At 48.7% G+C, this 14,206-nt stretch overlaps 1 protein-coding gene across 1 annotated transcript in view; it reads right to left on the bottom strand.

Annotated features, from left to right (window-relative positions):
• The window catches only part of LOC118379969 (zinc finger FYVE domain-containing protein 9-like), a 65,919-nt gene that overhangs the window by 21,423 nt on the left and 30,290 nt on the right, over positions 1 to 14,206 (bottom strand). Inside the window, 8 exon segments of the mRNA XM_052477384.1 lie at positions 466 to 570; positions 1,639 to 1,721; positions 1,811 to 2,035; positions 6,158 to 6,313; positions 8,066 to 8,188; positions 8,937 to 9,042; positions 13,328 to 13,491; positions 13,608 to 13,784. Of these exon segments, the coding sequence (XP_052333344.1) occupies positions 466 to 570; positions 1,639 to 1,721; positions 1,811 to 2,035; positions 6,158 to 6,313; positions 8,066 to 8,188; positions 8,937 to 9,042; positions 13,328 to 13,491; positions 13,608 to 13,784 (1,139 nt within the window).

Genomic DNA, 14,206 nt, shown 5'->3' with positions numbered 1-14,206 from the left:
AACGCAGCGCTTTCAAAACCTGGGGCACTTCCGGATTGGATTTTTCTCAGGCTTTCGCCTGCAACATCAGTTCTGTTATACTCACAGACAACATCTTCACAGTTTTGGAAACGATCGAGTGTTTTCTATCGAAAGCTGTCAATTATATGCATATTATAAGCATCTTTTCCTGACAAAATATCCCGTTTAAAACGGGAACGTTTTTTTCCCCAAAAAATGAAAATACTGCCCCTTAGCACCTTAATTGTGTTCATTAGCAAAAAGCTCCCACTCATTACAAAAACTCTTGTCCAGTCCACTTAGTCACAGAGAAGATGGTCTTAAGTCAATTGCCACTGAAAAATTAAGTGTCCTATGAATATGACTCACTCTTTTTTTCAGGGGACAATTGGTTGAGCCCCCCTGAGTAGGAATCTGATTGGCTAAGCCCCACTGGGAACTAATATGATTGGTTGAGAGCCTCACCTCGTTGTATCGGTTGCTGGGGATCTTGATGCAGGTCTTCTTCACCTCCATGTCCACCACCAGACCCTTCACCAGGGACAACGTGTACTGGTAGTTACGGAAGTCCTGTAGGTACATAACATTATATTATATAGACCCTTCACTAGAGACAACGTGTACTGGTAGTTACGGAAGTCCTGTAGGTATATAACATTATATAGACCCTTCACTAGAGACAACGTGTACTGGTAGTTACAGAAGTCCTGTAGGTACATTATATTATATTATATAGACCCTTCACTAGACAACGTGTACTGGTAGTTACGGAAGTCCTGTAGGTATATAACATTATATTATATAGACCCTTCACTAGAGACAACGTGTACTGGTAGTTACGGAAGTCCTGTAGGTATATAACATTATATTATATAGACCCTTCACTAGAGACAAAGTGTACTGGTAGTTACGGAAGTCCTGTAGGTATATTATATTATATAGACCCTTCACTAGAGACAACGTGTACTGGTAGTTACAGAAGTCCTGTAGATACATTATATTATATAGACCCTTCACTAGAGACAACGTGTACTGGTAGTTACAGAAGTCCTGTAGATACATTATATTATATAGACCCTTCACTAGAGACAACGTGTACTGGTAGTTACAGAAGTCCTGTAGGTACATTACATTATATTATATAGACCCTTCACTAGAGACAACGTGTACTGGTAGTTACAGAAGTCCTGTAGATACATTATATTATATTATATAGACCCTTCACTAGAGACAATGTGTACTGGTAGTTACAGAAGTCCTGTAGGTATATAACATTACATTATATAGACCCTTCACTAGAGACAACGTGTACTGGTAGTTACAGAAGTCCTGTAGGTACATTATATTATATAGACCCTTCACTAGAGACAACGTGTACTGGTAGTTACAGAAGTCCTGTAGGTATATAACATTACATTATATAGACCCTTCACTAGAGACAACGTGTACTGGTAGTTACAGAAGTCCTGTAGGTATATAACATTACATTATATAGACCCTTCACTAGAGACAACGTGTACTGGTAGTTACGGAAGTGCTGCTCGTCAACACAAGACATTGAGGCAAAAAAATAACACAAATATATAAAATCAGAAAGTAAACAAAACACTTAAAATCATTCAAAAGAAAAGTTCTTACTGCTAGCAGGTTCATGATGGTGTGGCCGGTCTCTCCGAAGAGGGGTTTTCTAAACCGCACACTGAACAGAGGGCAGGGGTAGACTGAAAACATAACGTAAATTACATCAATCTCTCTCTTCTAACAAGCCAAAAAAATTATCCAGCCAAAAGAAAGCATTGCCTCTACTCACATCTGTACTCTGCACCCAGCCGGAACATGAGTCGGAGGGGGAACACCTTGGCCCAGGGGGTCTCCCACTTCTGCAGCAACACCCCAAACAGGTAGGGGGGGTTGGGGAGCATCAGGTCCTGGAGGGACTGGAAAGACGGGGAGACGTAGAGGAACCCTCCATGCTCCCTGCTGCCCAGGAAACTCTGGGTGAAGAACGAATGGCCCAGGTGGGTCAGAACATTACCTGGAGAGAGAGGAGAGAGAAAACCGTTACCTGGATGGAAGACGGGGAGGGAGGAGAGGAACGAGAGGCCCAGGTGGATGGAACGACTAGAGAGAGGGGGAGGGGACGAGGGAGGAGAGGAACGAGAGGCCCAGGTGGGTCAGAACATTACCTAGAGAGAGGGGTGGGGACGAGGGAGGGAGGAGAAGGCCCAGGTGGGTCAGAACATTACCTAGAGGGAGGAGAGGGAGAGGCCCAGGTGGGTCAGAAGGTTACCTAGAGAGGGGGAGAGGGGGAGGGAGGAGAGGAACGAGAGGCCCAGGTGGGTCAGAAGGTTACCTAGAGAGGGGGGAGAGGGGACGAGGGAGGAGAAGCCCAGGTGGGTCAGAACATTACCTAGAGAGAGGGGAGAGGGGACGAGGGAGGAGAGGAACGAGAGGCCCAGGTGGGTCAGAAGGTTACCTAGAGAGGGGGGAGAGGGGACGAGGGAGGAGAAGCCCAGGTGGGTCAGAACATTACCTAGAGAGAGGGGAGTGGGGACGAGGGAGGAGAGGAACGAGAGGCCCAGGTGGGTCAGAACATTACCTGGCTCCAGGCCCAGTAGACCAAAGATAGTCCCATAACATCAAAGATCCACCACCACATTTTAGATGGGGTTCTTTTATGAATATGCATCTTTCATTAGACGCCCAACCCACCGCTGGTGGGCGTGTCCACACAAACTCTATTTACATGTAATCTGAGATGATGCCGTTGACCTTAACAAGGCCCCAGGACCAGTAGACCAAAGAACTCTATTTACAGACAATCCAACACATTTGGATGACATGAAAGTTGGCTAAACGTCATTGGCACTTGGATTGGAAGCAGTGCTATGGGCAGATGACACTTCAGGCTGAGGAGTAAGTGTCACACATACCCATGTGCTACGCTAGCTAACGTTAGCTAGCTTTCACACATACCCATGTGCTACGCTAGCTAACGTTAGCTAGCTAGCTTTCACACATACCCATGTGCTACGCTAGCTAACGTTAGCTAGCTCATAATCAAGTAAACCTAATGACATGTTTAATGCATTTTAACAGCTTGCGTTCAATGTTTAAACTCCAACTGACTAGCTACTATAAGATATCTGCTAAATAAAAATCAGGCAAACTAGCTAGATATCATTTGAGGGCTTCAGCTTACACCAACAACAAAAAGATGTCAAACAAGCAACATTCTCTAGGAGAAAATAATGATGACCGGATGAGGCTGTGACCAGACACCAGTCCTGAGTAATGGAAGACATAACCACTACTAATAATGTAGTCTGGTAGGGAGGTGCCCTCTTCCACTGTAATACCCCTGGGCCCGAGTGAGTGATGCCAACCAGTCGGTGCCATGCTGGCACGTGTCCCTGGTGAATTAGCAACTGTCCATTTACTGTTGACTTCCATGACTGTATGGTGACAGTCTCTTTATGAAGACCGCGAGTGTAACAGTATAATTTTAAACCGTCCCCTCGCCCATACCCGGGCGCGAACCAGGGACCTTCTGCACACATCAACAACAGTCACCCTCGAAGCATCGTTACCCATCGCTCCACAAAAGCCGCGGCCCTTGCAGAGCAAGGGGAACTACTAGTTCAAGGTCTCAGAGCAAGTGACGTAACCGATTGAAACGCTATTTAGCGCGCACCGCTAACTAAGCTAGCCATTTCACATCCGCTACACGAGCGAGGCCACCGCGAACCTATGAAGGCCGTGAGCACCCCCCCCCCCACTGACTAGTTAAATAAAAAGGTTAAAATAAAAACACACTCAAAGCAGAAAGCCAAGTTGCCGCGTGACGTTCCAGATTCAAGGTCAGTAGCTAACCTAGTCGTCTTGATGTCATTAGTCAACCTATTGACTAACAACATCAAGCCACACCCAAATAAACACTGTCCTGTAGGTTTCCAGTCCAACCCTCTTCCTGGAGATCTACTGTCCTGTAGGTTCAGTCCAACCCTCTTCCCGGAGTTCTACCATCCTGTAGGTTTTCAGTCCAACCCTCTTCCCGGAGTTCTACCATCCTGTAGGTTTTCAGTCCAACCCTCTTCCCGGAGTTCTACCATCCTGTAGGTTTTCAGTCCAACCCTCTTCCCGGAGTTCTACCATCCTGTAGGTTTTCAGTCCAACCCTCTTCCCGGAGTTCTACCATCCTGTAGGTTTTCAGTCCAACCCTCTTCCTGGAGATCTACTGTCCTGTAGGTTTACAGTCCAACCCTCTTCACGGAGATCTACTGTAGGTTTTCAGTCCAACCCTCTTCCCGGAGTTCTACCATCCTGTAGGTTTTCAGTCCAACCCTCTTCCCGGAGATCTACTGTAGGTTTTCAGTCCAACCCTCTTCCCGGAGTTCTACCATCCTGTAGGTTTTCAGTCCAACCCTCTTCCCGGAGATCTACTGTAGGTTTTCAGTCCAACCCTCTTGCCGGAGTTCTACCATCCTGTAGGTTTACAGTCCAACCCTCTTCCCGGAGATATCCTGTAGGTTTTCAGTCCAACCCTCTTCCCGGAGATCTACCATCCTGTAGGTTTTCAGTTTTCAATCCAGGCGTGGAAAGTTCTTAAAGAGTTAACCAGAAAGACTCACAGCTGTAAATCGCTGCCAAAAGGTGCTTCTACAAAGTATTGACATTTCTGTATTTAATTTTCAATAAATGTTTCACTTGTTTTCAATGTATCATTATGGGGTATTGTGTGTAGATGGGTGAGCATTTTTATTTTATTTCATCTATTTTAATTCAGGCTGTAACAACAAATATGTGGAATAAGTCCAGGAGGATGATCACTTTCTGAAGGCAATGTTCAAGAGGGTCTCTCTCCAGGAAGAAGGTCAGAATTAAAACCTACAGGAGGGTCTCTCTCCAGGAAGAAGGTCAGAATTAAAACCTACAGGAGGGTCTCTCTCCAGGAAGAAGGTCAGAATTAAAACCTACAGGAGGGTCTCTCTCCAGGAAGAAGGTCAGAATTAAAACCTACAGGAGGGTCTCTCTCCAGGAAGAAGGTCAGAATTAAAACCTACAGGAGGGTCTCTCTCCAGGAAGAAGGTCAGAATTAAAACCTACAGGAGGGTCTCTCTCCAGGAAGAAGGTCAGAATTAAAACCTACAGGAGGGTCTCTCTCCAGGAAGAAGGTCAGAATTAAAACCTACAGGAGGGTCTCTCTCCAGGAAGAAGGTCAGAATTAAAACCTACAGGAGGGTCTCTCTCCAGGAACAGGGTTGGAGTTAAAACCTACAGGAGGGTCTCTCTCCAGGAAGAAGGGTTGGAGGGTCTCTCTCCAGGAAGAAGGTCAGAATTAAAACCTACAGGAGGGTCTCTCTCCAGGAAGAAGGTCAGAATTAAAACCTACAGGGGGGTCTCTCTCCAGGAAGAAGATTGGGCAGGCCTGATTTAGATAATACACAACGCTAGAACTGCTAAGGACGATGATGCAACATTCTCTCCATCACCGTACTGACTGACTAGGACTGAACCAGCAGAGACACAAACAATATGTCTGTCATCCCCACAGACTGTCGTCTTTCCCTGGTTCCTCTGTGTATATCTAAACAACAACAGCCTGAGGCACAGAGACATCAATGTCACACAATATTTTTAACCCGCAGCATAAGGTGGTGAGACAGACGCGGCATCCAAAATGGCTCCCTAATCCCTATGTAGTGCACTTGTTTTGACCAAGTCCCACAAGGCTAGTAGTGCACTATAATAGGGAATAGGGTGCCATAGGGCTCTGGTCTAAAGTGGGGCACTATATAGGAAATAGGGAGACATTTTGGATGCACACAGAACATTAGTGGGACACTACAGAGTGCCTCCTGGCAATACTGTATAATATCACCTAAGTAGGCCTCCTGGTTGAGGTAACAAAGGTATTATTATACCTGTGAAGGCCTGGTAGAGATGTAAAATATACTAGTAGGCCTCCTGGTGGAGGTCTATTGATGGAGGTACATTATACTAACCTGTGAGGGCCTCCTGATGGAGGAATATTATACTAACCTGTGAGGGCCTCCTGATGGAGGTACATTAAACTAACCTGTGAGGGCCTCCTGATGAAGGAATATTATATATACGGTTAAGGCCTCCTGGTAGAGGTACAGTATGTTAAACTAACCTGTGAGGGCCTCCTGGTAGAGCTGTACGAAGTGGCTGAAGAGGTCTTTGGGAATGCTCTTCTCGTCAGGCAGACACTGCAGCAGCACCACCACCTCAGCCTGGCCAACTGCATGCATCCCCTTACTGGTCACATACCAACACTTCCTGTTTACGTCTACAAGGGGAGAAGGGACACCAGAGAGCGGGTTAGATACCGTAGCAGCCTAGGGGGGGGAGAGGGGGTTAGATACCGTGTAGCAGCCTAGGGGGGGGGAGAGGGGCTAAGATACCGTAGCAGCCTAGGGGGGAGAGGGGGTCAGATACCGTAGCAGCCTAGGGGGAGGGGGTCAGATACCGTAGCAGCCTAGGGGGGGGGGTTAGATACCTTACCAGCCTAGGGGGAGAGGGGGTTAGATACCGTAGCAGCCTAGGGGGAGAGGGGTTAGATACCGTAGCAGCCTAGGGGGAGAGGGGTTAGATACCGTAGCAGCCTAGGGGGAGAGGGGTTAGATACCGTAGCAGCCTAGAGGGGGGGAGAGCAGCCTAGGGGGGGTTAGATACAGTAGCAGCCTAGGGGGGGGGTTAGATACCGTAGCAGCCTAGGGGGGGAGGGGTTAGATACCGTAGCAGCCTAGGGGGGTTAGATACAGTAGCAGCCTAGGGGGAGAGGGGTTAGATACCGTAGCAGCCTAGGGGGGGGAGGGGTTAGATACAGTAGCAGCCTGGGGGGGGGAGAGGGGTTAGATACAGTAGCAGCCTGGGGGTGAGGGGGGTAGAGGGGGGTTAGATACCGTAGCAGCCTAGGGGGGGGGGTTAGATACCGTAGCAGCCTAGGGGGAGAGGGGTTAGATACCGTAGCAGCCTAGGGGGGAGAGGGGTTAGATACAGTAGCAGCCTAGGGGGGGGAGAGGACTAGGGGGGGGTTAGATACAGTAGCAGCCTAGGGGGAGAGGGGTTAGATACCGTAGCAGCCTAGGGGGGAGAGGGGTTAGATACCGTAGCAGCCTAGGGGGGAGGGGGTTAGATACAGTAGCAGCCTAGGGGGGAGGGGGTTAGATACCGTAGCAGCCTAGGGGGAGAGGGGTTAGATACCGTAGCAGCCTAGGGGGAGAGGGGTTAGATACCGTAGCAGCCTAGGGGGAGAGGGGTTAGATACCGTAGCAGCCTAGGGGGAGGGGTTAGATACCGTAGCAGCCTAGGGGGGGAGGGGGTTAGATACCGTAGCAGCCTAGGGGGGGGAGAGGGGGTTAGATACCGTAGCAGCCTAGGGGGGGAGAGGGGGTTAGATACAGTAGCAGCCTAGTGGGGGAGAGGGGTTAGATACAGTAGCAGCCTAGGGGGGAGAGGGGGTTAGATACAGTAGCAGCCTGGGGGAGAGGGGTTAGATACAGTAGCAGCCTAGGGGGGAGAGGGGTTAGATACAGTAGCAGCCTAGGGGGAGGGGTTAGATACAGTAGCAGCCTAGGGGGAGAGGGGTTAGATACAGTAGCAGCCTGGGGGGGAGAGGGGTTACATACAGTAGCAGCCTAGGGGGAGAGGGGTTAGATACAGAGGGGGTTAGATACCGTAGCAGCCTAGGGCATACCGTAGCAGCCTAGGGGGAGAGGGGTTAGATACAGTAGCAGCCTAGGGGGGAGAGGGGTTAGATACAGTAGCAGCCTAGGGGGAGAGGGGGTCAGATACCGTAGCAGCCTAGGGGGAGAGGGGTTAGATACAGTAGCAGCCTAGGGGGAGAGGGGGTTAGATACCGTAGCAGCCTAGGGGGGTTAGATGCCGTACAGTTTATAGCAGGGTTATTCACTAACAGTCCCGGAGAGCTAAACACTCAGGTTCTCATTTTCTCCTTCTAGTCAGGGACAAATTCAGACCTAGGAGAGTGTACGTTCTAATCAATCACCGACAATGGAGCTGGAAGACGTTAACTCACAGTTGACCAGTTTGACCATGGCCAGCAGGTTAGCGTTGAGCACAAACACCAAGGGGTCAGGCCCTCCCTCCTCCAGCTGCTGTATCAGAACCATCTCAGAGGGACGCTCCTCCACCGCATAGTCTGATGGTGGTGGGGGGGGAAACAAAAGCTTTAACATCTCACATCCAACCCCACCGAAGAGGGTTCCCCATGTACCCCCAGACCCCTCCCAGCATGCATCATGGGCCCATGAAAGCAGACCCAGACCCCTCCCAGCATGCATCATGGGCCCATGAAAGCAGACCCAGACCCCTCCCAGCATGCATCATGGGCCCATGAAAGCAGACCCAGACCCCTCCCAGCATGCAACATGGGCCCATGAAAGCAGACCCAGACCCCTCCCAGCATGCAACATGGCCTAATTGAAAGCAGACCCAGACCCCTCCCAGCATGCAACATGGGCCCATGAAAGCAGACCCAGACCCCTCCCAGCATGCAACATGGGCTAATTGAAAGCAGACCCAGACCCCTCCCAGCATGCAACATGGGCCCATGAAAGCAGACCCAGACCCCTCCCAGCATGCAACATGGCCTAATTGAAAGCAGACCCAGACCCCTCCCAGCATGCAACATGGGCCCATGAAAGCAGACCCAGACCCCTCCCAGCATGCAACATGGCCCATGAAAGCAGACCCAGACCCCTCCCAGCATGCAACATGGCCTAATTGAAAGCAGACCCCTCCCAGCATGCAACATGGCCTAATTGAAAGCAGACCCCTCTCAGCATGCAACATGGGCCCATGAAAGCAGCCCAGACAAAGCATACAGCAGGATCAGCAGGACAGTGAGGATGACTAAGGTCAAGCACCTGTGCTGTGGCCTCCCGTACCTCCTTTAACTCCGGTGGAGATGAGGATGGGAGGAAGTCCGTCCTCCGGAATTAGACTGATGGAGCTGCCTACAGGGCTTCCCACTGGGGCTGCAGGGGACAATGCCTGGAGGGAGGGGTGTGGTTACAGCATAAAAGTGGTAGTTGTCAAATGCAGGTGGACTGGTGAAGTGGACAGATCTCTGCTGTGATTGGTTGTAAATACAGTGATAGAAAGTTATTTGGGCAATGGTTCTATTCTAGAACACTGCAGTTGAATGATCTTCCATTCTAGAACACTGCAGTTGAATGATCATCCATTCTAGAACACTGCAGTTGAATGATCATCCATTCTAGAACACTGCAGTTGAATGATCATCCATTCTAGAACACTGCAGTTGAATGATCATCCATTCTAGAACACTGCAGTTGAATGATCTTCAGTCATGGGAAGATTTCCCTTCACATTCAGTAAATAATGTGTTCCGGGGAGCCTAGGCCTTAAGAGCGTTGGGCCAATGACCGAAAAGTCCCTGGTTCGAATCCCTGAGCCGATTATGTGAAAAATCTGTTGATGTGCCCTTGAGCAAGGCACTTAAACCCAATTGTTCCTGCAAGTCTCTCTGGATAAGAGACTGCTAAATGATAAAACATTTAATTGTGTTAATCTGCTAAATAAACTCAAGGAAAAATAGTAACAATGAGGCTATATACAGGGTATTACGGTACAGAGTCAATGTGGAGGCTATATACAGGGTATTACGGTACAGAGTCAATGTGGAGGCTATATACAGGGTATTATGGTACAGAGTCAATGTGGAGGCTATATACAGGGTATTATGGTACAGAGTCAATGTGGAGGCTATATACAGGGTATTATGGTACAGAGTCAATGTGGAGGCTATATACAGGGTGTACCGGTACAGAGTCAATGTGGAGGCTATATACACAGTACAGAGTCAATGTGGAGGCTATATACAGGGGTACAGAGTCAATGTGGAGGCTATATACAGAGGGGTACCGGTACAGAGTCAATGTGGAGGCTATATACAGGGGTACCGGTACAGAATCAATGTGGAGGCTATATACAGGGGTACCGGTACAGAGTCAATGTGGAGGCTATATACAGGGGTACCGGTACAGAGTCAATGTGGAGGCTATATACAGGGTGTACCGGTACAGAGTCAATGTGGAGGCTATATACAGGGTGTTACGGTACAGAGTCAATGTGGAGGCTATATACAGGGTATTACGGTTACGGTACAGAGTCAATGTGGAGGCTATATACAGGGTGTACAGGTACAGAGTCAATGTGGAGGCTATATACAGGGTGTTACGGTACAGAGTCAATGTGGAGGCTATATACAGGGGGTACCAGTACAGAGTCCATTTGGAGGCTATATACAGGAGGTACTGGTACAGAGTCAATGTGGAGGCTATATACAGGGTATTACGGTACAGAGTCAATGTGGAGGCTATATACAGGGTGTTACGGTACAGAGTCCATGTGGAGGCTATATACAGGGGGTACTGGTACAGAGTCAATGTGGAGGCTATATACAGGGTGTTACGGTGCAGAGTCCATGTGGGGTAAAGGTTAGTTGAGGTATTGTAGGTAGAGGTAAAGTGTCTTATGCATAGATAAACAGAGTAGCAGCTGCGTAAAAGGAATATGAATGTGTGTGGGGGGGTAGAAGCTGCTCAGCAGTCTGATGGCTTGGTGGGTAGAAGGTGTTCAGCAGTCTGATGGCTTGGGAAGTAGAAGCTGTTCAGGCGCCTTTTGGTCCCAGACTTGGTGGTCCGGTACAGCTTGTCGTGCGGTAGCAGAAAGAACAGTCCTGGACTTTAAGTAGAGGACACCGCCTGGTATAGAGGTCCTGGATGGCATGAAGCTCGGCACCAGTGATGTACTGGGCGGTATGCACTACCCTAGGTAGGGCCCTTGTGGTCAGATGCCAAGCAGTTTCCATACCAGCTCGTGATCTAACCAGTCAGAGTGTTCTCGATGGTGCAGCTGTAGAACTTTGAGGATCTGGGGACCCATAACAAATCTTTTCAGTCTCCTGAGGGAGAATAGGCGTTGTTGTGCCCTCCTCACGACTGTTGGTGTGTGTTGGGGGGACCATGATAGGTCCTTACTGATGTGGACAGCAGCCCTGTCGATGTGAATGGGAGCGGGTTCGGCCCTCCTTTTCCTGTAGTCCCTGATCAGCTCCTTTGTCTTGCTCACGTTGAGGGACAGGTTGTTGTCCTGGTACCACACTGCCAGTTCACACTGACCACCTCCCTGTAGGCTGTGTCATTGTCGTCGGTGGTCAAGCCAGCCACTGTTGTGTCGTCAGCAAACTTGTTGTTGGAATTGTGTTTGGCCACTCAGTCATGGGTGCACAGGGAGTACAGGAGGGGACTAATCACGCACCCCTGAGGGGCCCCCCGTGTTGAGGATCAGCGTGGCGGATGAGTTGTTGCCTTCCCTTACCACCTGGGGGCGGCCTGTCAGCAAGTCCAGGATCCAGTTGCAGAAGGAGGTGTTTAGTCCCAGAGTCCTCAGCTTAGTGATGAGTTTCGTGGGCACTATGATGTTGAACGCTGAGCTGTAGTCAATGAACAGCATTCTCACGTAAATGTTCCTTTTGTCCAGGTGGGAAAGGGCAGTGTGGAGATTGCGTCGTCTGTGGATCTGTTGGGGCGGTATGTGAATTGGAGTGGGTCCGTGGTTCCTGGGATGGTGGTGTTGATGTGAGCCATGACCAGACTTTCAAAGCATTTTCATGGCTACAGTGCTACGTGGGGAGGGGTAGTCGTTTAGGCAGGTTACCCTGGTTACCTTGGCGTTCTTGGGCACAGGGACTACGGTGCTCTGATTGAAACGTAGGTATTACAGAGAGAGGTTGAAAATGTCAGTGAAGACACTTGCCAGTTGGTCGGCGCATGCTCTGAGTACGCATCCTGGTAATCCGTCTGGCCCTGCGGCCTTGTGAATGTTGACCCGTTCAAAGTTGTTTGCCTTGAAGCGAGCATAGAAGGCATTTAGCTTGTCTGGTAGGTTTGCGTCACTGGGCAGCTCGCGGCTGGGTTTCCCTTTGAAGGTCATGATTGTGTCGGGGCTTGCAAACTTCTGACTCGCATCAGACTGTTTAGTAGGACTTTCACATACACTGACAAAAATATGAAACGTTCAGGCTTTTGAAAAGCACCCTGGTCTTTGTAGTTGAATCTGTGCTTGATTTGTAATATTTGACTGAGGGACCTAACAGATATATTGTCTGTATGAGGGACAGAGGCTAATCTCAGAAATCAGGTCAACCCCTATTATCTTGTGTAAGTGACGAAAACATTGAGAAACTTACATGTAATTTTTAAAATTATTTACAGATTTTTTTATTTTTTTTAACACGTTTCTCCATGTGATTAGTTAAACCACATTTTAGTCCTGAACTAATTTATGCTAAAAGGGCTAAATAATTATATTTTAGTTTGAACAAAAATAAATGCAACGATTTCAAATATTTTACCGAGTTAAAAGTTCATAGAAGGAAATCAACCAATTGAAATAATTTCATGAGGCCCTAATCTATGGATTTCACACAACTGGGAATACATTTACATTTAAGTCATTTAGCAGACGCTCTTATCCAGAGCGACTTACAAGTTGGAATACAGATCATCTGTTGGTCATGCATGCCGTTTTCATGGGCAACATGCTAACCATATGATGGTAATGTTAAACAAGGTGGTCCTGTGTAAAACAACAGATCATGATTAGTTAAATTCTAAAAACAGGGATATCCTGGGGTGGCCCAGTGGTTAGAGCGCAGTGCCAGTAACCGAAAGGTTGCTTGATCGAATCCCTGAGCAGACAAGGTCAAAATTCTCATTCTGCCCCTGAACAAGGCAGTTAACCCCACTGTTCCGAGACAGTCATTGTAAATAAGAATGTATTCTTTAACTGACTTGCCTAGTTAAAAAAACATTTTAATTATAAAGTCCAACCAGCATAGGGTGCCACCTTGAAGTCTGAGGGCACAGCACTAGGGGGGGGGGGGTCAGGAAGACTTCGAGAGCTGGTGTCAGCCAGACTATTTTAGCACAGGGTTACAAACATCTCTCTTGGCTAAGGTCAATGCAGTGACAATTTGCCCTGCTGTGGGTTCCCTCCTAATCCTAACCCAGCTCCAGCTCACCAGCCCCAGGTCACCAGCCCCAGGTCACCAGCCCCAGGTCACCAGCCCCAGGTCACCAGCCCCAGGTCACCAGCCCCAGGTCACCAGCCCCAGGTCACCAGCCCCAGGTCACCAGCCCCAGGTCACCTCAGAACATCAATTTTAATCTGGAAATACTCAACTTTTGAAATGTTCCTCTTCAAACAAACTGTAAAATAAAGACTTTTTGACCTGTGGTGCGGACCGTACCTCTGACGAATCAGCAGTGGAGGATTTGTTGGAACACTGCGAGACGGCCAATGGACGCGAGGGAGCGGGGCTGGTAGCAGGGGGCTTGGGGGATTCCGCTGTTTCCCCATTGGGTAGGATCCCGTCTGCAAAACACACCCTCCTCTGCTCCCGCGCGAGAGACCCTGTGACGCACAGACAGGAAGGACACTGTTGGGAAATACTTCAAACACAGAGGAAGAAACCAGAGTAAAAACTAGCGCCGGTGAGATGAAAAAGTTATAACACAGGTGGGTGTTACCCTCGGAGCCGGGTGTTTTAGGAACTCCCACAGGGACCATCACAGTGGGGGGAAGGGAGGTCAGCGTCCCTGAGGATTGGATCTGCTGCAGAGGTGAGATGGTACTGCAGTACTCTGCTGGGTTGTTGGAGTTAGGACTCTGGTTAGACATGTCACACATACCCTCTCTCGAATGAGCTGAGGGCAGAGAGAGACAGAGGAACAAGATAAAGGGAGAAGTAAAGGACTGAGAGACACACGCATACACACCGTACCAGTCAAAAAGTTCAGACAGACCTACATTGTAGAATAATAGTGAAGACATCAAAACTATGAAAAAACACATATGGAATCATGTAGCAACCAAAGAAAGTGTTAAACAAATCCAAATATATTTAAGATTCTTCAAAGTAGCCATCCTTTATAGCAGCAATGTTCCAACATCTAGTGGAAAGCTTTCCCAGAAGAGTGGAGGCTGTTATAGCAGCAATGTTCCAACATCTAGTGGAAAGCCTTCCCAGAAGAGTGGAGGCTGTTATAGCAGCAATGTTCCTACATGTAGTGGAAAGCCTTCCCAGAAGAGTGGAGGCTGTTATAGCAGCAATGTTCCAACATCTAGT

This window comes from Oncorhynchus keta, chromosome 23 (assembly GCF_023373465.1).
Source record: "Oncorhynchus keta strain PuntledgeMale-10-30-2019 chromosome 23, Oket_V2, whole genome shotgun sequence".
Lineage (NCBI taxonomy): Eukaryota > Metazoa > Chordata > Actinopteri > Salmoniformes > Salmonidae > Oncorhynchus > Oncorhynchus keta.
This window is presented reverse-complemented; position numbering and strand designations above follow the sequence as displayed.